Source organism: Myodes glareolus, chromosome 10 (genome assembly GCF_982192425.1).
Source record: "Myodes glareolus chromosome 10, mMyoGla1.1, whole genome shotgun sequence".
Taxonomy (NCBI): Eukaryota; Metazoa; Chordata; class Mammalia; order Rodentia; family Cricetidae; genus Myodes; species Myodes glareolus.
In genome coordinates, this window is record NC_142035.1 from 58,406,548 (window position 1) to 58,427,552 (window position 21,005).

A 21,005-nucleotide genomic window follows, 5' to 3' on the forward strand; every position below is an offset into this window, starting at 1 on the left:
TCAGTACTTTTATTCATGAACTCCTGTGACTGTCTTAAAACATGAAAAGTCTCATTGTTTGGAGTATAATCCTTGTCATAAAGAAACTGTAAGGAGCAAAGTGATTTGTTCAAGAAATGCAGGAGGTGAGGGAGGACACAATTCTACTTCATACTTCAAATTAGTTCTTTAAAAGACTAAGAATTCTCCAGGGCTGAAGACGCATGTAACCTATTACAAATTAAGAAATACCTAGAATACTATTATAGGCCTTAAATAATTTCTCTTAGTAAATATTAACCGTGGGCAGAAAGACCAATTCCTGAAGAGAAGCAGCTTGGCCTACTCACTCTAGAGACAAGAGAACTGACCAAGGAAGGGCAGAGATTGTCTGAGCTAAGCATAGTTTGACAGTTTGGGAACAAACCATCCCTTTGCTGCAGATACTTCTGGGTTTACAGGACAGAGGCGTGAGTAAGAACGAACTGTTTGCTTACCAGATGAGTGAGTAGTCACAGAAGATGGCTTCTTCCTTAGGCCTAAGACCACGATCTGCTCCACTATGCACTTGCTGGGATAACGGCCTTTCTCATCAGCACACCTGAAACAGGTCCAGATGGTATTAGGAAAAGGAGAGGCACGAGGTTTTTAATTGGTCACCAGGTCAGCATCTCTATCCTTGTAAGTTCTTCCTGTCTGTTTCTATGGAGTCATGGTCCATAGAGGAGCCATATTCAGTAAGACAAAGAGATGTAGCAGGGACTAGGTAATCAGTGGCCACATCAATCTCCTAAACCATTTAAAGGACACAAAAGACACAGCATGGCTTGGACTTACAATTAAACTGAAAGAAACCAGATATTTAATCATGGAAGAATGAAGATATCAACGAATACTTGAGCTAAGTAGTTTCATTTTATAGGCAGCTGGAGAAAAGAAGATTAAAAACTAGAAAGAGCGAGCTTCCACAGTCAGCAATTGAAAATACAATGGCCTTCACCATTCATTTATATGAATAATATCTTCAAGATTTTCCATTGGTAATTTTTATTTTATGAACATGAATTTTTGGCTACATGTATGTGTGCCACATGCCCTTACACACCAGAAGAGAGGGAGGAGGGTCAGATCTCCTCCAGCTGGCGTTACAGACCACATGGATGTTGGGAAGTGAACTTGGATCCTCTTCAAAAACCACCAGGACTCTTTAACCCACAGACCACCTCTCAATCCGCTAAGTAGAGACTTAAAACTTGAGTTATCCATTTACTTGAAGATGCCAGAGGGTAGCATAATCTGGGAGGAGCCACAGGTTTGTAGCTGCCTCACCTGCTGGTCAGAACACCGGAACAGAATGAAAACCTGCGGTGTGAGAACTGGTTCTGGTGGAGGTACTGGAATGAATGGCCATCATCGAGATACAGCTCGCCCACAGCAGAATCCTGCAGAGTGAACCACAGAGGATCTGCTCAGGGTAATAAATTTATAGAAAAAAAAATCATCTTCCAAAGGGAAAGAGTGACATCCGAAACTTAGTGAAACGCCTGAAAAGCTGTGCAAAGTTACACACAAGTCCTTACACATTCAATATCCAGTCACTCCTGAGTAGATGATAAAATAGTATGAACAGCGAGGTTACATAAGAGGAGCATGAAGAATTAGACTTTGCTGAAGGAAATTTAAATATGAAGTATGATCAGTAATGGCTTTCATAAAAATACTATTCCAGAATGTAACAGGAAAGTTCACAGAACAGAACTGAAGTTGAAAAATATCACTGTATAACAGATGAAATCAACTGTCTTTAGAAGCTCTTCCTACTCTAAAGGAAAGAACCGCTTCTGCAGCCACACACACTACATGGCAGGTTACTTATGAACACTATTTGCTACAGGATGGGTCTCTAGATTATTGCTGCATTCTGGGACCCCACATGGATATTAGAGCATAGTTTGGCTGAAGAAGACAAGTTTCAATAAAATGCATGGAAAACAAAAACTGTAATTTACCTATTTTACAATATTAATATAAATAAGCATAACTATAACAAGAATATGTATTTGGCTCTGTAAGGCACTGCGGTAAATGGGTAAGAGATGTGTATAACACAGGCTTCACTTGGCTCAAAAGACACTCTCAACACTCCCAAGTCATATTCAAGGAGACTTTAGTGATTTGAGCTGCCAGACGAGAAGAGAAGTCACCGAATGGGTTAGGGTATACCAAAAATAATTAAGACACATTATTTTATGGCCCTCTTCTGTAGGAGACTGAATTTCAGAACCAATCTTCCGGGACAGGCTGCATAAAAAAATGTTCTTCCACTAACAGTCTATGCTGACCTGAGAGAGAGACCCAAGAAACATATTTGCATCATTCCTGGATCTCAGAGTTCCTACAAAAAATGCCAGGAAGGGCAGACCTCACAGTGATTCAGAAATGATTCAGCCCTTGACTTTGAGATAAACACTGGGGGTACTGTTTCTTATGAGACTCATTACTTTTTCATACCCTCAAAAGGTCAAGAGATGGAACAGAAGCGGGGGAGGTAACTGGCTTTCCAAATACCTGAGTGCTCAGAGCAACCCTGAGTCCATATGGGGAGTCAGTCATCCAGCCTGTGGACTTTCCCACACTGGTCTTTATTGGCACCACACTTCCGGCTCGTTGGAACACTGGTATCTGCAACAGAGCAGCACTCTCAGGGATGACACACCCATACAAGGAACTTTATGTCCCCAAATGAGATCCATACTCTTTACATACATAGACTCAAGTGAAGAATATCTTTGGACAGAGAAATGGCAAGCATGGGGACTGTTAAATTAAAAGAAAATGGCTCAACTAAAAAATGGTCTACTAAAAATTATTTATTTATTATTTATAATTATCGCGTTGTGTGTATATGTGTGTGCAAATTCATGTCATGGCATGTGTGGGAAGGTCAGAAGACAACTTTGTGAAGTCAGTCTCTCTTTCTACTTTCATGTGGGTTCTGGGAATTGAATTGAGGTTTTCAGGCTTGCCTGATAAGCACTGAGCTAACTCACTGGCTCCAAGTCCTCATATTTTAAAATATTGGACATTGTTTACCATCCTTCAATTTATTGTCTATGCTTGTCTGTCTTAGCTTGGGTTCTATTGCTGTGATGAAACACTGACTGAAAGCAACTTGTGGGGGAGGGGCTTATGTCATCTTACAGCCTACAGTCCCTCTTCAGGGGAAGTCAAGACAGGAACCTGGAGACAGGAACTGAAGCAGAGATCATGAAGAAACAGTGCTAATGGCTTTCTTCCAGGAGTGTGTTCATCTACGGTCCTTATACTTCCCGGGACCAACTGCCCTGGGGTGGTACCATCCAGAGTGAGCTGGACCCTCCGGCATCAATATACTATCAAGGAAATGCCGCACAGACTTGACACAGGACAATCTGATGGAGGCAATTCCTCAGTTGAGGTTCCATCTTCCCAGGTGACGCTAGTCTATGTCAAGTTGACAGAAACTAACTAGCACACTACCCTTGACTCTTTTTCATTTACATTTTGCTCATCCCATTAGAGGCCCAGAGTTACCCCTAAAAACTAATCTTTAAACTTGATCAGAAAGGATATTCTAGTTTTGATCTTTAACATCCTTGTCAATAAAACAACCAGCACATTACTCTAGAGACATGCAGAAGAGTGGATTTCTCTGTTTATGTAAGTGAACCAATAGAGCTTGTGTCCACAATGTTCTGTGTCTGGGGAGGTGACGTGTGTCCCTTCTCACAGCATCTGGACACTGCCTGTCCCTCTTGTCAGCAGGATGACTGCTCAATTCTGAGGCTCAGAAGCTGCTTCTGCTACAGGAACCATCAAGGGGCCCGCACCTATCAGGAGCTGCCCAGATCACATGAGTGCGTGTGTTTTTCTCTGAGTAAAGTCTTAGCAAGGAAGAGAGGACAAGAACATGTGATTCAGGGAGAGGGAGGACTTAATTCACAAGCAGCAAGAAGGGAAGCCAATTCTCTTTTTGCTTTTTTATTTTTAATTCCTTCCTTCTTTAAACAAAACAAACAAACAAAACCAAAGAACAAAGTTACTGTGGAATGGGCTGCAGACTCGGAGTTCAGAAAACTTACAGGGAATGGGAGGGACCTGCCTCAGCTCTGCCACAACCTAGTAGTGATTCTGGACAAAAAACTTCTCTTCTGACTATCAGTTTCTTCATGTGCAAAAGGAAGGGCATGGTGGTTTAAATAAGAACGGCCCATATAGGCTCATATATTTGAATATTTGGTCACCAGAGAGTAGGACTGTTTGAAAGAATTAGAAGGATTGGGATGTGACCTTTTTGGAGAAAGTGTGTCACTGGGGATGGGCTTTGGAATTTCAAAAGCCCTCACCAGGCCCAGTATCTCTCTCTGCTTACAGACCAGGATGTAGCTCTCACCTATTCCTCTAGCACTATGCCTGCCCCTTGCCAAGTTCTCTGCCATGATAATAATGGGCTAAGCCTCTGAAACTGTAAGCAAGCCCCTGATTAAATGCTTTCATTTATAAGAGCTACCTTGGTCATGGTGTCTCTTCACAGCATCAGAACAGTGACTAAGACAAAGGGATTAGGATAGAAGATTACTAAGATCTCTTCTGGGTCTGAAAGTTGATTCTGGAACCAGTTTCTTTATAACGAAACTTTGTTATATGACAATTTGGAGAAATGACATCACTATTCTATTAATCTTCATTCTATAGGGTCTGAGGCCATGTTGTGATTCAGCAGAGTGGCCACTTTGATTCTAATTTCTGACTGATGTGTTCTTCTCCCTAGAGGCCCAGAATTGCCCTTCTCACTTTTTGATATTGTATTTGGCATTGCAGCACCCACTGTTTCTGTTCTCAGTGTTGCTGTTCTTAGACACAATTCTCAATACTCCACGCCATGAGCCAGATTATATATATATATATATATATATATATATATATATATATATATATATATATTTAACTCTACATATCTTAACAGCTTTATTGGTATAATTCATATGTTTCAAAATTTACAGCTAGGGTAAACATTCAATCCACTTCGGTATATTCAGTCATGTAACCGTAGCCATAATCAATTTTAAAATCCTTTCAACACCTCTAAAAGAAAATTGCATCCTTCAGCAGGCACACTCATTGCTTCCCAAATCCTCTCCCAAGCACAGCCCAAGGCAAGTTCGATTATACTCCATTTTCTCTGATGTACAGGTATATGTTATGCTGTAGTCCCATACACTGAAATGACTATATCTGGAGTCAGGGTCATAAGGATAAATCCTGCTATTATAGGAATAGTATCCTCACAAGAATACTTTCTTATTTTATATTTATTTTATTACATATATATGTGTGTGTGTGTGTGTGTGTGTGTGTGTATGTGTGTGTGTGTGTGTGTGTGCGTGTGTGTGTTTTGCCTGTATGTATGTATGTGCACCACATGTGCGCCTGGTGCCTGTGGTGACCAGACAGAACGTGTTGGATCACTGTAGGTGGTTGTGCCACTGTATGGGTGGTGGGAAGCAAACCTAGGTCCTCTGCAAGAGCAATAGTACTCTTAACCACCGATCCAACTCTCTAGCCCCATTTACAAGAACATTGCTCCCCTCCCCTCCTCATCCCATCACCCCCTACATGCTAGGAGGACCCAAGTCAGTAAGCACTTTGATAAAGGTGTTATACTTTTAGAACTATGGGAAGATAAATTTCTGTTGTCTATTACCAAAGCTGTATTCTAAACAGACTAACACAGCTAAATAGGCAAAAAATAATACTCTGAAAATGACTTACAGTATCCAATGTTACTGGAATCTTCACAGTACACCCTCCTTTCCACTGTGCAAATGTCTTAGAGTCATACCAGACCTAAAAAGTAACAGACTCTATTGAAAAGAGAGTATGAGTAATCTCTCCACTGAGAAGCCTGCACTTACCAACGACTATTTCCTTTTGCCCTGCAATAAAGCTGTCTTGCAATCTCAGGAAAGAAGGGAAGAAGGAAGGAAGGAAGGAAGGAAGGAAGGAAGGAAGGAAGGAAGGAAGGAAAAGAAAGTTTAAATAAATATAATTAAAATTTGTGGGAGAAGTTAGGAAGAACACCGCCTCCCAGCCCTGTGTGTTTTGTGTGTGTGTGTATGCATACACGTATGTACTACTTGATATTGAGCCTAAGGTCTCATGCATTCCAATGAATTTACCGCTGATATGTATCTCCAGGTCTCTTTACTTTTTATAGAACATAGGGTCTTGCGAAGTTACCCAGGATGGCCTTGAATTCACTCTGTAGCCCAGGAAGGCCTTTCAGTCCTCATATTAGAATTATGGGCTTGCACCACCAGGTCCCACATATTCTTTTAAAAAATCCCAGCTGGGCAGTGGTGGTGCACACCTTTGATCCCAGCACTTGGGAGGCAGAGGCAGGCGGCTCTCTGTGAGTTTGAAGCCAGCCTGGTCTACAGAGCTAGTTCCAGGACAGTCAAAGCTACACAGCAAAACCCTGTCTTAAAAAGAAAAGAAGAAAAGAAAAAAGAAAAGAAAATCCCAAAGCATGTACAAAGCCCAGTGTTCAACCCTCAAGCTAGAATAAATTGGGCATGGTGGTACTTGGGCATGGTTGTACTTAGATATGATGGTACTTGGGCATGGTGGTACTTAGAGATGATGGTACTTGGGCATAGTGGTACTCAGGTATGGTGGTACATGCTTGTAATCCTAGGCAGGGGGATCAGAAGTCCAAGTCCATCTTAAATTTCAAAGATAGTCAGAGATACATGAGACTGCATCTCAAAAAGAAGAGAAAGAGAAGGAAGAGGGAGATGTCATCAAAGGGTATGGTTGATGAACTAAAGACCATCTCCTGTCCAGCTATACATTCAAAAGTTACTTACTGAACAACCCACAGCTGTGCTAGGTGCTAGAAATGCATGATGGGAAGAACTCGGTGTGCGTGAACGATGAGATGATGCCTCCAGGGTTCTTCTTTTCCCTTTTCCTTTCTTTTTATTTACTCTATGTGTCTTTTACACCATGTATCTGGATCCCATTCATCTTCCTGTCCCTTTGAATTTGGCCTCTACCCTTGCACCCCGCCCCCAAATAAGACAAAATTTAAAAGAAAAAATGGGAAAAATGAAAAATCTTATCATGGAAGCTGCAGTGTGGTACAATAGTTCACTGACTTGTAAAAACTTCATGCTTGAGCGGGTGAGGTGTTTCAGAAAATAATGGTAAAGACTGGATGCCTGAATTTGCTCCCCAGAACCTGCATAGACGGGAAAGGAGAGAACCAACTCCACAGAATTGTTTTCTGATTTCTACCTGCATGCTGTAGAACATGCATCTTCCCTATCACACACAGTAAATAACCCAACTTAGCGCTTGTAACCATAAGCAGGATGAAAGAGGGAAAACAAAGGGAAGGGGAAGGAAGGGAAGGGAAGAGAAAGGAAGGGAAGGAAAGCACCCAGCAAACAAATCAACCACACACGAGGCAGGAGAAAAGAAGAGCGTCAGAGAAGAAACAGACCTGGAGGGAAATCCATGCATTGCTTTTCTGGGGGTGATTATGAGATTTGGAAACAAGGTCCTAACTCTTACCTGGGAGCCCTAGAAAAGGAGGTTAGTTGTTGAACTACCAAAAAGAGTACCACAAAGTAACCGGATGGAATAAATCCTCTACCTTAAAGTCACGCCCCCATCTTCATAAGGACTCACTTCTACAAGTCAAAGTGAAAGTACAAACCTCCCTAACATTGTCACCTATTTATCTTCTCCACCTTCCCCAATTAAGTCTGTCAACTACAGAGGACAGTTTTGACTGTGGAAAACCTACCATCATCTGAGACAAATTCACAACTGCACGCTGGAGCAATCTCTTTCCCAAGGGAAATGCAGGCATGAGAGCTAGGAGACACAAGATATGACTGCTATTGCTCTTACCTCATTTGTCCCTGGCAGGAATACAGAAGCCATGGCGGTCTGTGGTTCTGTGACTGGATGAACCAATAAAGCACTTCCTAAAAAAATGGAGAGGAGATAAAACTGAGTGTCATTATGGAGATCTGAAAGTTCCCCTGGCTTCGTGGAGCACTACTGTGATCTTAAGATCACTGTACTGTGATCTTCCATAAGGCAGAGACTGTGTGAGTTGAACAAACAATTCACCAGAGAGAAGCACTGCTAGGAAAAGGTCGGGGCTCAAAAAGGTCACGGATTAAACCCACCTGTGGCTGCTAGGATTATGGGCCAGGGACCCTGAAGTATTCTGCTGCATCTTGTGTGCTTATTTGCTTTGGATTTTGTTTAGTAAGACAAGGTCTTGCTATGTAGCCAAGACTGACCTGGAACTCGCTTTGCATCCCAGGCTAGCCTTAGGATGATCCTCCTGCAGCTTCTTGGGTGCTAGGGTTACAGGTTTGAGCAGCCATGTTCAGTTCCAGTTTCATTTTCTGCATAGCTACTGGGATGCCAATAATCAGAAAGTGCCATTGCACCTTCCCAGGTGTGAGTGGCCACGATGTTATCTAAAAGTCTGGTCAGTGCAGTTCTTCAGGCCCTTTTGCTTAGGCAGTTACTATAGTCAGACTTCCTTTAGATGGTCAACTCCAAAATAATAACACAGAGACTTTTGATCAGTTATGAAAGCTTGGCCTTAGCTTAGGCTTTTCCCCAACTAATTCATAACTTAAAATTAACCCGCTTATATTAATCTACACTCCACCACGTGACTTATTACCTTTCCTCCTTGCCCAACTTGCTTTGGGTCTCACTAGTGAATTCCTAGCCTCTCAGATTTTCCCCAAAAGTCCCTCCCTCTCCCAGGAAGTCCTGGAATGAATCTGAATAGCTATTGGCTATTCAGATCTTTATTAAACCAATCAGAAGGTGCCTTGGCAGAGACACATCTTCACAGTGTACAAAAAGATGTCCCACAACAGTTACCATTGTAGATCTGTACTTCTCTTACGGATAGCCTGGAGTTTGCTTTCATGTTGGTGTCACACATGTGTAAAAAGCATCTACTAATTAATTCATTTTAAAGGGTCTCACTATGTAACCCAGGCACCTTGAACCCATGATCCTCTGCCTTAGTATTATGAGTGTTGGATTATAGGCATGTACTGCTGTGTCTATCTTGAACTGTTTCTTCTAGTCAATAAAGATTTATTTACTGAGTTCCAGGCACCATGCTAGGCTTTGGAGACATAGGAGTAAAGAAAACAAACATGGTTCCAACCTTCATGGAGTTTGTAGTAAGTGAAGAAGATAGATATTAAAAAGTTATTACAAATGAATTAGGGTTAAAACAAATACTGAAATAGAAAAAGTACAAAGAAAAATGAAAATTACATAAGAAGTAAGACTGATTTTGAGTGGGGAGGATGAAATTAAGGTATAAGGAGGTAAGGATGATGAAAGGCCTTTCTCCAAGGCAGGGACTGTGAAGCTGAAGCTTTAAGTGTGGGGACTGATCACAGAGCCCTGTGCATATTTCACAAGAGCATGCCTGAGCGAAACCTTCAAGGGTGCCTTAACTGTTATCATCATCATCATCATCATCATCATCATCATCATCATCATCATCATCACCAACTACATTTGGAGGTTTCCACTGTTTAGAACATAATTCATTCATTGGGTCTCAATATCTAGTCTTGTTTCTTGAGCTACATTCTTAATACAAATAACCTTCTATGTTTTAGATTTCATGGTTAATCCTCAAAAAGGAAGCCTAGCTAGGCATGGTAGTATATGTCTGCGAATTCAGCAATTTGGACATTGATGAAGAGGATTACAAGTTCAAGGATAACCTGGGCTTCAAAGCCCTGTTTCACAAGAAAAAAAAGAGGTCTACTATTACACATGACACAACTTCTTTGGTGTCTTTACTATGGTCACCTGATCTATTCCCATACTTCCCTTCTCATAGCAATCTCACCAGGCTTTGGGGGAGTGGGTTCCAAGCAGAACCATCAAATCATACCCATCAATATTATGTATTTATTTGGCATTAATAAGAACTATATTGTCAGGGCTACGTTACAACAAAAGTCATGGTCTCACTATCTGGTGAAGGAGGGCTGGGGGTATAGCTGATTTGGTAGAGTACTTGTCTAATATGCATGAGGCTCCAGGTTCAATCCCCAGCACCATATGTAATGAGGCAAACCTGTACTTGGGATCAGTTCATCCTTAGATATAGAGTAAGTTCCAGGTCAGCCTGAGCTAAATAAGACCCTGTTTTTATTGTTGTCTTTCTTGGGCTTAGGGTATTCTCACTAGAAAATATAATAATGAAAGCATTGTTATAGGATCTATCACAACTATAACTAACTGATAAATACTTACCCAGCATATATTCATCATCTACACCAAAAGTCTCTAAGTCTTCAGGGAACTCAACCCACAGAGGCCTGGGGAAAGAAAATAGAATTCATATTTTAAAATATCATTTTGTTTTTATTATTCTTTGTGCTAAGTATTTTATTATATTTTTATATTTTTAGTGCTGTAACTCTCTGAAAGGAGCTGGAAAATACCAAAGAGACAGAATTCTTTTTCATATGACTGTTGTAATAAGGAACGGAGGGCTGCGTTCCTGCCACCAGGATCCTGGCTAGCTTACACCCGAAATAATTACACAGAAACTGTATTCTTTTAAAATACTGCTTGGCCCATTAGTTTCAGCCTCTTATTGGCTAACTCTCACATCTTGATTAACCCATTTCTAATAATCTGTGTAGCACCAAGAGGTGGTGGCTTATCGGGAAGGATCTTAACCTGTGTCCATCTTGGAGAGGAGAGCTATATCAACTGCCTGCCTCACTACCTTCTTCCTCCCAGCATTCTGTTCTGTCTTCCCCGCCTGCCTATATTCTGACCTATCAAAGGCCGAGGCAGTTTCTTTATTAACCAATGAAAGTAACACATAGACAGATGATCCTCCTCCATCATTTTTCCTTTTATGAGCAGTTTCTATGGTTACTTTATATTTACTATGTGAAAGCTTTCTACCAACCTGAATATCCTAATGGAATATTGAGAATTTCCTTATGTGTTGCTTTCCTATCTGACTATTGAGTAACTATCACTCGAACAGGCAAAAACTAAGGCAAGTCTAAATGCCTAATTTCTTTGTTGTAAAATAAATGCAAAATAATATTTTATTATAATGATAATTCTGTGCCATTTCTTGCAGTCACCGACTTTTATGTATTATTTAATCATTATTTATTCAGATGAAAGGAACTATTTTTCATTGCTTTCAAGTTGGTAACACTTTGGGTGAGGGTGAGAACCTGCCAACATTTTAAAGTAGTTATTGTTTAACAGAACTCATCTAGGAATCACTTATGCTCATAAAACAGCAAAACTTTCAATATCTGTGTCTAGATAGCAACTTAGTGGTTCTAATGGTCTTTAACTTTATGAGAATGATTTAATTTAGGGGTGTGTGTGTGTGTGTGTGTGTGTACCATTTGGGTACAAGTGCTCTCAGAGGCCAAAAGCACACCCTGGAGTCCTTGCAGCTGGACACTGAGAACCAAACTTAGGCCCTTTACAAGAGCAGCAAGCATTTTTAACTGCTGGGCCATCTGTCCAGCCCCAAGGAAGATATTTTTTTAATTGACAAAAACTTTTTAGAATTTTAAATTTATTTTATGTCTATGAGTGTTTTGGTTGCAAGTACATAAATGTACCATATGTATGCGTGGTACCTGCAGGTGTCTGAAGAGGGCATTGGATCCCTCAGAACTGGAGTTACAGGCAGTTGTGAGGCACCATGTGGGTACTGGAAATTGAACCTAGGTCCTCAGTAAGAGTAACAACTGCTTACCGGGAGTCAACTCTCTAGCCCAATACTTTTTTTTTAATAAATGAAATTTGCTATTTCTTTATCCAGACTTTGCAACAATACATTCTGTTTCTATGGAATGGTAACAAAACAAGTGTTTCTAACTCTGGCTAATGACTAGAATCACCAGGAAACATCTGGTCTGAAGCAAATATAGGAACTGCTGACTGAACTCTGCCCATGTTTTTTTCTAACCTAAAAAGCTGATTTTAGCTTTCAAAATAGAATTTATATGCTAGAAAAAAATTCCCACCTCAAGTTCAACCCGTGGGTAAGATCAAGCCTCAGATGGCAGGGAAATTATTTTTTATGAGAGGAGGTTTATGCATAAAATGCTAGTTATTTAGCTATAAGCTCATTTCCTTATTCTTTACATTCCAGCTCTCAGCCAAAACCAATACTCTAATCATAAACAGAGGGTCTAGTCAGCAGCTTCTGTGGCTTCAACAGCCAGTACCCCATGCACAACAGGTGGCACCTCCCACACAACAGGCAGCACCCCACGCACAACAGCCAGCACTCTGTGCACAACAGCCGGCACCCTGCACAACAACCAGCACCCTGTGCACAACAGCCAGCACCCTGCACAACAGGCAGTACTCCGTGCACAATAGGCAACATCCCGTGCACAACAGGCAGCATTCCGTGCACAACAGGCAGCACCCTGCACGACAGGCAGCACCCCGCGCACGACAGGCAGCACCCCGCGCACGACAGGCAGCACCCCGTGCACGACAGGCAGCACCCCGCGCACGACAGGCAGCACCCTGCACGACAGGCAGCACCCCGCGCACGACAGGCAGCACCCCGCGCACGACAGGCAGCATCCCGCGCACGACAGGCAGCACCCCGCGCACGACAGGCAGCACCCCGCGCACGACAGGCAGCACCCCGCGCACGACAGGCAGCACCCCGCGCACGACAGGCAGCACCCTGCACGACAGGCAGCACCCCGCGCACGACAGGCAGCACCCCGTGCACGACAGGCAGCACCCTGCACAACAGGCAGTGAGCTGGTTGAAACTTGAGTAAACACATGACTTTTGTTCTCCCTTTCCAGTTCCTTATCACTGGGGATCTGTTGGTAGGTTGTTGGAGTCCCTAAATAGAGGATGCCCTTTTTACCTCATGACAGGGTCAGAAGACGTGTGGACATGGTAAAACAGAGAATACAGATAGGGAAGGAGGGTGTAGCGCTCTCTGATGGCTTCCCGGATCAATCGGGTGTATTCCTCTCCAAACAGCCAGGGTTCTCGCCGCTTTGTGTTCATGGTAGCATGGCCACGGAAAAAGGGCTGATAAGCTCCAGCCTGGTACCAACGTACCAGCAGCTCTGCCTCAGGATTGCCAATGAAGCCACCCACATCAGCTGGTTAGAAAGAAAGACCGGATAAGAAACTTGACTTGGAATAAATGATATGCTAAGGTAAAATAAGGCCTTGAAAACTAAGAGGAGATGCTCTAGGTGCACACTCAACACAACAGGCAAACAAACCTATGGCCTCAAATAGGGAAGTTTGAGCCACAAAAAAGTCCGTGCAGGAATCTGGAAGAATGCTCTACATTTTTTTTTTCCTTTTTTCTTTTTGTAGAAAGGTCACAGGCTTTTCTGTTAAGAGCAGCTGTCCTGTGTGTTCTGGATCCTCCATTACCCACAAATTGTGTAATGTCTCCCTGACTATGTGTGTGTCTGTGTACTAAGGGAAAGGGACTGGTAATTTATTTCTTCTGAAGGCAAAGACTAAAACCGTATCAACCCCTGAAAGGCAAATCATCAGCCTTGAAGGTTTAGGTAAAATTTCATGCTCACCCCTTGAGCAGGACATGTATTTCTTGCATGTGGACCAATGTCACAAAGACACATGTATCAAAAAAGTGATAGTAATTTGTTTTCATTCTTGTAGAGTATAAAAAGTATTCAGAATTCAGACCTGCAGCTAGGACTGCAGCCAGTGTGTATCAAAACCTTCACAGTTAGGACTGCAGCCAGTGTATACCGAGGCCTTCATAGTTAGGACTGCAGCCAGTGTATACCCAGGCCTTCACAGTTAGGACTGCAGTCAGTGTATACTGAGCACTTTCATACTGGTTCACTTATCTGCACTGAATTCTCAGACATGTATTTGAATTAGATCCATCTTTTCCAAGAGCACATCTTTTGTGTGTATGCATGCATATGTATCTGTGTATTCACGTGTGAGAAAGTATTTGTGCATGTGCATGTAGAGGCCACAACCTGACTTCAGTGTCTTTCTCCATCACTCTCCACTTTATTTTTGGCTAGACTGGCTGGCTAGCAATCAACAGGGACCCTCCTACCCCTGGGGTAACAGGCATGTGCCACTGTGCCTGGCTCTTTTACATGGGTGCTGGGGTTCTGAACTTACTTAGGTCTTCACGTTTGTGTAGCAACCACTTCACTGACTGAGTCATTTCCACAGTCATGTATTTTTTTGGACAGGGTCTTACATAGCTGGGTCTGACCTCAGTCTTACTACTAGGGAAGGACAACCCTGAACCTTTGATCCTTCTATTTCCATGTCTTAGTTATAGAATCTTAGGTCTGTGTGACCATACTTGTTTTTTTGTGGGGCTGGGGATCAAACTGAGACCTTCTTGCAAGCTAGGCAAGCACTGTACCAACTGAGCACATTTTATGAAGAAAACAGTTAATTATGCCACAGAATCTTACATCTGCTGAGCAGAAGTGTTTCTGTAAGTCTGGCTCTCTTCATCCCTCGGCTACGCTGCTGCCCATCACACTCAAGGCCTTGAGTGCACCAGGCTAGCACTCTCCTGGGCTGCACACTCAGCCCTGGTCTGGCTTTTGTTTTGCTAAGTTGTTTGTGGTGCTCTCCTCCTTTCCACTTTCAAGAAGAAAAGCATGCTTCTGGAACATTCAGTTACTGGGTCTCTGGAGGTAGTGCTGAGGGAACGAGGGATGGAAACAGATGCCTCATCTACTACCTGACTTCCTGTCCTCAATTCAGACAAGATACATGTAAGACTTTTATTTATTTATTTATATGAGATAGGGTCTCTCTGTGTAGTGCTAACTGTCCTGAAGTTTGCTCTGTAGACCAGACTGGCCTTGAATTCACAGAGACTCTCTTACCCCTGCCTCTAGAGGGCTGGGATTAAAGGTGTGGGTTAAAAAGTTTAAAAGATTAAAGAGTTGCACACTTTAATCTGTGCAATAATTTTTGAAGCAACCCTTTTGCTCTCCCCCCATTTTCTTTTCTGCATTCATCCTTGTTCCAAACAGCTAATGAGCACCGAGGACTCTCTTCTCACTTCTTCCTACTCAAAACCTCAAGCCAGGAATGAACTTACCTCCACAGAAGGAGATCCCCGAGACACTAAGGGTGAGTAACATCGGGATGGAGATTTTCAGATAGTTCCACTCTGCTGTGTTGTCTCCTGTCCAGACGGCACCTTATATTGCCCATAACAAGGCATGAAAACACAGACAAATCATACAATGCACTCCATTTCATTTACTTATTATTATTATTATTATTATTATTACTTTGAGACACGGTTTCTCTGTAGCTTTGGATCCTGTCCTGGAACTAGCTCTTGTAGACCAGGATGTCCTCAAACTCACAGAGATCCGCCTGCTTCTGCCTCCCAAGTCCTGGGATTAAAGGCGTGAGCCACCACCTCCCAGTATACATCCCATATTTGTAAAAGACAAAAATAATAAAATCAGAAACAGATTTTTCATCTTAAAAAATTCTGATAATTCTATGAAAAATATCACTTTTCTAATGTGAAAAAGTTATTAAAGTTCATAAAACAAAAGGCAGTGGTGGCAAATGTCTTAATCCCAGCACTCGGGATGCAGAGGCAGGCTGATCTTTGTGAGTTCAAGCCCAGCCTGGGCTATAGGGTGAGTTCTGGGACAGTCAGTAGTACACAGAGAAACCATATATCAAAAATGAAAACAAGAACAAAATAAAATAAACAAACAAAACTATATACTCTGGGTTTCTTGTCCCACTTAATTATTACGACAATCCTTCCAGGCAAACAATATTATTAGCTCTGTTTTATAGATAAGGGGATATGGCAAACCATATTCTATCCTAGTGATATAGTTGTTAAGTAGATTTAGGCAAGAAGTCAGACTGTTAAAGCAAAGTTCCAGTTTATGTTACAGTTGATAAGCGTTTATACAACATCTATACTTTTACCAAAATGGTTTCAGTAGATATTTTTGTTTTAATCTTCTGTTGAGCTGGCCTATAGGCAGAGAAAAATATTTTTTAAAATTCTTATGTATATTGGTGTTTTGCCTGCATGTATGTATATCTGAAGGCATTGGGTCCCTTGGAACAGTTGTGAGCTGCCATGTGGGTGTTGGGAATTGAATTCAGGCCCTCTGGAAGAATAGTAATGCTCTTAACCATTGAGTAGCCTCTCCAGCTCGAAAAAAATATTTTCAAGGGATTTTGTTTTTAAACAGCACTCTAGTAACTTTACCCTGGCATCAATTGAGCTCTGGCTGTATCTACACAGTGATTTTGAAACTGTGGCAACATTTTCATTTTCATTAAGAAAGCTCACGTAGACACACAGTGTATCATGGCTAACATGGTTGTTTAGCCACACATTCTTTACAGCAAGTGGTCAAGCATGTGACTAGAAAAGGCCACGTTCTCCTCACTACACATGGGGGCAAATAATCACACCAAGTACTGCAGACTAGGAAGTGACCCAGAACCTAAGTGCTCAGAGATAACATAGACGGCACAGAGCATGTCAGCACACACTTGCAGTTCCAGCACTGGGGACAGAGAGGCATGAGGACTGCTACAGGTGCAAGGCCAGCCTGAGCTACATGGTGAGACTCTGTATCAAAAGCTCCAAAAAAGAAACATTAACAACCACATCTCTTGTTATCTTTTTAAACTGCTGCCTATCAACTTTTTCATTAATTCTCTCCCTCTCTAATTTCCCCTGCAGTTTCTTTTTCATTGAGATAGGAACTCACTATGTAGCCTGGGTTGTGGGAGTTGGTTCTCTCTCCTTCCACCATGTGGGTCCTTGGGATTGAACTCAGGTCATTAGGCTTGGTAGCAAGTGCTTTAACCCTGTGAGCCATCTTGCTGGCCCTTATTTATTTATTCATTCATTCATTCATGTATGTATTTATTTTTGAGATGAAATCTCCTGTATCTTAGGCTGGTTTCAAACTTCCTATGGTGCTTATGATGACCCTGAACTCCGGATCCTCCTGCTTCCACTCCCAAGTGCCTGGATTACAGGCTTAAATTTTCCTATATTTTACTGAAGTCTTTTTACTGATTGAAAATACTACATTTACATTTTTAACAACTGGGATAACAAATATCACTCAGGCATGCTTTCTTTTTTAACTTACAAAATGTTACAAACCTATTCTCATGCAATTAAAACTACCACTTTAAGGATGGAGAGATGGTGTAGGAGGGCCTTCTGTCTATGTGTTACTTTCATTGGTTAAATAAAGAAGCTGCCTTGGCCTTTTGATAGGCCAGCCCTTAGGTGGGTGGAGTAGACAGAACAGAACGCTAGGAGAAAGAAAGCAGAGTCAGGCAGATGCCATGAATCTCTGGCCTGAGATGGACGTAGGTTAGGATCTTTCCCGGCAAGCCACAGCTTCATGGTGCTACACAGATTTAATGGAAATGAGTTAATCAAGATGTGAGAGTTAGCCAATAAGAGGCTAGAAATAATGGGCCAGACAGTGTTTAAATGAATAAAGTTTCTGTGCAATTATTTCAGGTAAAGCTAGCCAGGAACCAGGTGGTGGCCTGCCACTCTATTACAACAGAGAGAACCCCAGGTTGTCCTCTGACCTCTAGACTGGTGGCATGCACCATACCCCCTAAAATAAATAAAAAACCATTTAAACTATAATTTTAAACTGCTGCATGATAGTTTGCCCTGTAGATAACCCACACTTTTATAACCCTTCCTTTACTGTTACAGACATAGACTTTTCTTTTGGCCTCAAGGTCTAATGCTATGATGAGCATTTCTGTTCATACTATTCTGTCCTTTGGCTGAAGAACTCAAAAGTGAGTGAGAGACCTAAAAATGTCTATGATTCAACAAAGGCAAGGTTCTTTACGATAGGACCTATGCTCTCAATTACTTATGCAAGGACAGGGGCCTTAAAATAGCCTTTCTGCCACAGAGTGGTTAAGTTGAGCTGATCTGTATCAGCTATATTCAGTCATAGATGACCCTGACAACAAGCAAGCAGCCAGGCCTATTTTAAGCCACACTGCTAAGTGGAACAGCTGGCTGAACAGTATGTTAGAGATATGTTTCTCTGGATTTTCACAAGTCAAAAAGGTAAGGTCAGATGACTATGCCAGAAAACTGAATACTCTGAAGTCACTCTCTCAACAAGTAAGTGACCATTTCTTTAGTAGGAAAAAAGTACTAAACTTGATGAAAATTGGCTTTTGGGGTAAGGGAGGGAGACAGGGTCTCAGGAAATCCAAGATGACCTTGGAGAATGCCTGTGAGCTTCTGTCCCCCACCTCCATCTCTTGAGTGCTAACATTACAAACATACACCACTTTGCCTGGGTTTATATGGTGCTGAGCATTAAACCCAGGGCCCCTCACCTACTAGGCTGTCTACTCTACCAACTGAGGGACCTACAGACCATTTATTCGTAGTATAAAATACACATGTCAGGGCACATCAGGTTCTACACTGTAAGTTATACGGCTATTAAAGAGGAACACAGTGGCAGCAGGTAGCATCTACCATAAACGGTGCTCAAAAGAAAAGGATGGGGAGCTACCTTGTATTTTACAATGTGAGTCATTTCTTACCATACTTTTGTGATCCAGCAAAGAAAGAACGTGAAAGGACAAAGGGTCTCTCCTTCCCTTTAGATCGCTGTATCAATCCTTCTGCAGTAGCCATTTGCTGTAAGTCAGTGGAGAAAATTGGAAAGAGGAGACAGGGTGAGGGCATCCTGCCAACATCCTCAATAGACTACTAACATGAGAAAAGTTACTGTTGGAGGGACTAGGAAAAGGGAAATAATAAATGCAGTAAGTCTATTTGATGATACAATGAATAATACCTATTTGCCTAGAAAAGATGGAAACAATTATTTGGTTAGCAATGCCAGTAAAATAAACAGGAATTGATATGTGGATGAGTAGAAGAGTGGCTACCCAGCATGCCTGAGGCCCAAGGTTCAGTCCCCAGCACTGCAGAAAACAAATACACAACACAACAAAAAAACCAAGGCATCATTTATTCAGTGGTACTATTGGTAGGCATTTTATAATACATCTCCTTAAATATGCATAATAATCTGTGAGTCAAATGATTTTAATTGATCAAAAATATAAATTCAGAGAGGCTAATTGTCCACTTCAGCCTGCATAAGAAATTCCCTAAGGCAGTTAACTAAAGCAAAAGCTGACTGAGAAATAAGCATGTATTACTTGGAAAAGGCTATATACAGCTAGCAGCTCCCATAGAAAATAGCAATTGTGGGAGCCTGTAGGCATGCAGTCTTATTCTAAAAATGACTAAGATGCACATGTATAAGTTAGGGTAAGTGATTCTCAATCTCTGGATATGATTAGCAGAGAGAAGACAATTCCACCACCTTTATTCAGAAGGCTGAGCAAAGTAGGAAAGTTTACACATCTTAAAAGTTCACTGTGGTGGTTTTAATGAGAATGGCTCATATATTTGAATATTTGGTCTCCAGTTGGAGGAACTATTGGGAAGGATTAGAAGGTGTGACCTTGTTGGAGGAGGTGTCACCAGGCAGAGGCTTTGAGGCTTCAAAACTTGTGCCATTCCCAGTGTGCCTCCCTCTTAGAGCTTTGTTGTTACGGATCAAGATATGAGTTCTCAGCTGATCCTCTACTATGCTACCATAGTCTCTAACTTTCTGAAATCCATAAGGTAAATTAAGTGTTTTCATTTATAAGTTACCATGGCCATGGTGTCTTATCACTGCAATAGAAACTAAGACATATATTTATTAAAATATAAATCTATATGATAAGTCTTACTCTCCTGGTGTGAATGTTAGATATATATGTGTATCTATGTGTATGTACACACACACACATTTGTCGTTTGTTTTTTAAACTTTTTTCTTTTATATGTGAGTGTTTTCCCTTATGTCTGTGTATTATATGCATATACTCCTCAAGGAGGTCAGAAGAGAACTTTGGAGCCCCTGGAACTGGAATTATAGATGGTTGTTAGCTACCAGGTGGATGCTGGGGATTGAACCACTTAACCATATCTCTAGTCCCTTTAAAAATATTTTTAAAATTTAAGTATATGTGAGTCCCTGTGTAGGTGCCTCTGAAGTCCAGAAGAATGTGTTGGATCCTCTGGAGCTGGAGTTACAGGCTGTTGTGAGCTGCCCAATATAGATGCTGGGAACTAAACTCAGGTCCTCTGGAAGAGCAGCAAGAACTCTTATGTTTTGAGGCATCACTATCCCTTGTTTGCTTTTTGCTTTTGTGACAGTCTGGTAGTATACTCTAGGTTGGCCTAGAACTCATTATGTAGGCCAGGCTGGCCTTGAATTCACAATCCCTCTGTCCATGAATACTAGGATTGCACATGTGTGCCACCAACCTCAGATAAGCTAGCAATAGATGGATATATAGTAAATCTTAAAACCTTGCTTTAATTACCTTTGTTAACATATTTATAGATTGCCTGTGCCGATAAAGGTCTTCTAGTACTATTAAATGTCATACACAATATATAAATAATATATAATTCATCAGGTTTATTGTAAAAGGAAAAGGAAGTAGAGGGAGAAATAATAAATGGGTTATAATTTAAGACTCACTGCATTTGACAACAAAGACACACAAAGAGTGTGCACAGTGCGCCTGACTGCAGAACTGATTCCCTGTCTAGGGCAGGGACATGAATCTAGTTGACTTCTAATTTGGATGTCTTACCTGATAAAATCCGTAGATGTTGTGAAGTTCCCTGTGTTCCCAGTTGCCATAATGAACAGCATTCTTTTGCATGGTTAGCTCTGGCCCTCTGAAGACTGAGGGCTCATTCATGTCATTCCATACGAAGAGGATGTCTGTAGATCCCTAGGAAGTAAAGTCTGTTCATGAGGATCCTCCCTCAGGGCTGATAG

General features: G+C 41.6%; 1 protein-coding gene across 1 annotated transcript in view; it reads right to left on the minus strand.

Annotated features, from left to right (window-relative positions):
• Ganc (glucosidase alpha, neutral C) overlaps window positions 1-21,005 on the minus strand; it is a 56,497-nt gene that overhangs the window by 1,954 nt on the left and 33,538 nt on the right. The window contains exons 14-23 of the mRNA XM_048459722.3: window positions 20,815-20,958; window positions 18,691-18,787; window positions 15,188-15,289; window positions 12,980-13,223; window positions 10,348-10,412; window positions 7,939-8,015; window positions 5,791-5,865; window positions 2,548-2,661; window positions 1,309-1,421; window positions 477-580 (exon numbers count right to left, since the gene is read on the minus strand). Coding sequence (XP_048315679.3) covers window positions 477-580; window positions 1,309-1,421; window positions 2,548-2,661; window positions 5,791-5,865; window positions 7,939-8,015; window positions 10,348-10,412; window positions 12,980-13,223; window positions 15,188-15,289; window positions 18,691-18,787; window positions 20,815-20,958 — 1,135 coding nt within the window. The remainder of the gene's footprint in view (window positions 1-476; window positions 581-1,308; window positions 1,422-2,547; window positions 2,662-5,790; window positions 5,866-7,938; window positions 8,016-10,347; window positions 10,413-12,979; window positions 13,224-15,187; window positions 15,290-18,690; window positions 18,788-20,814; window positions 20,959-21,005) is intronic.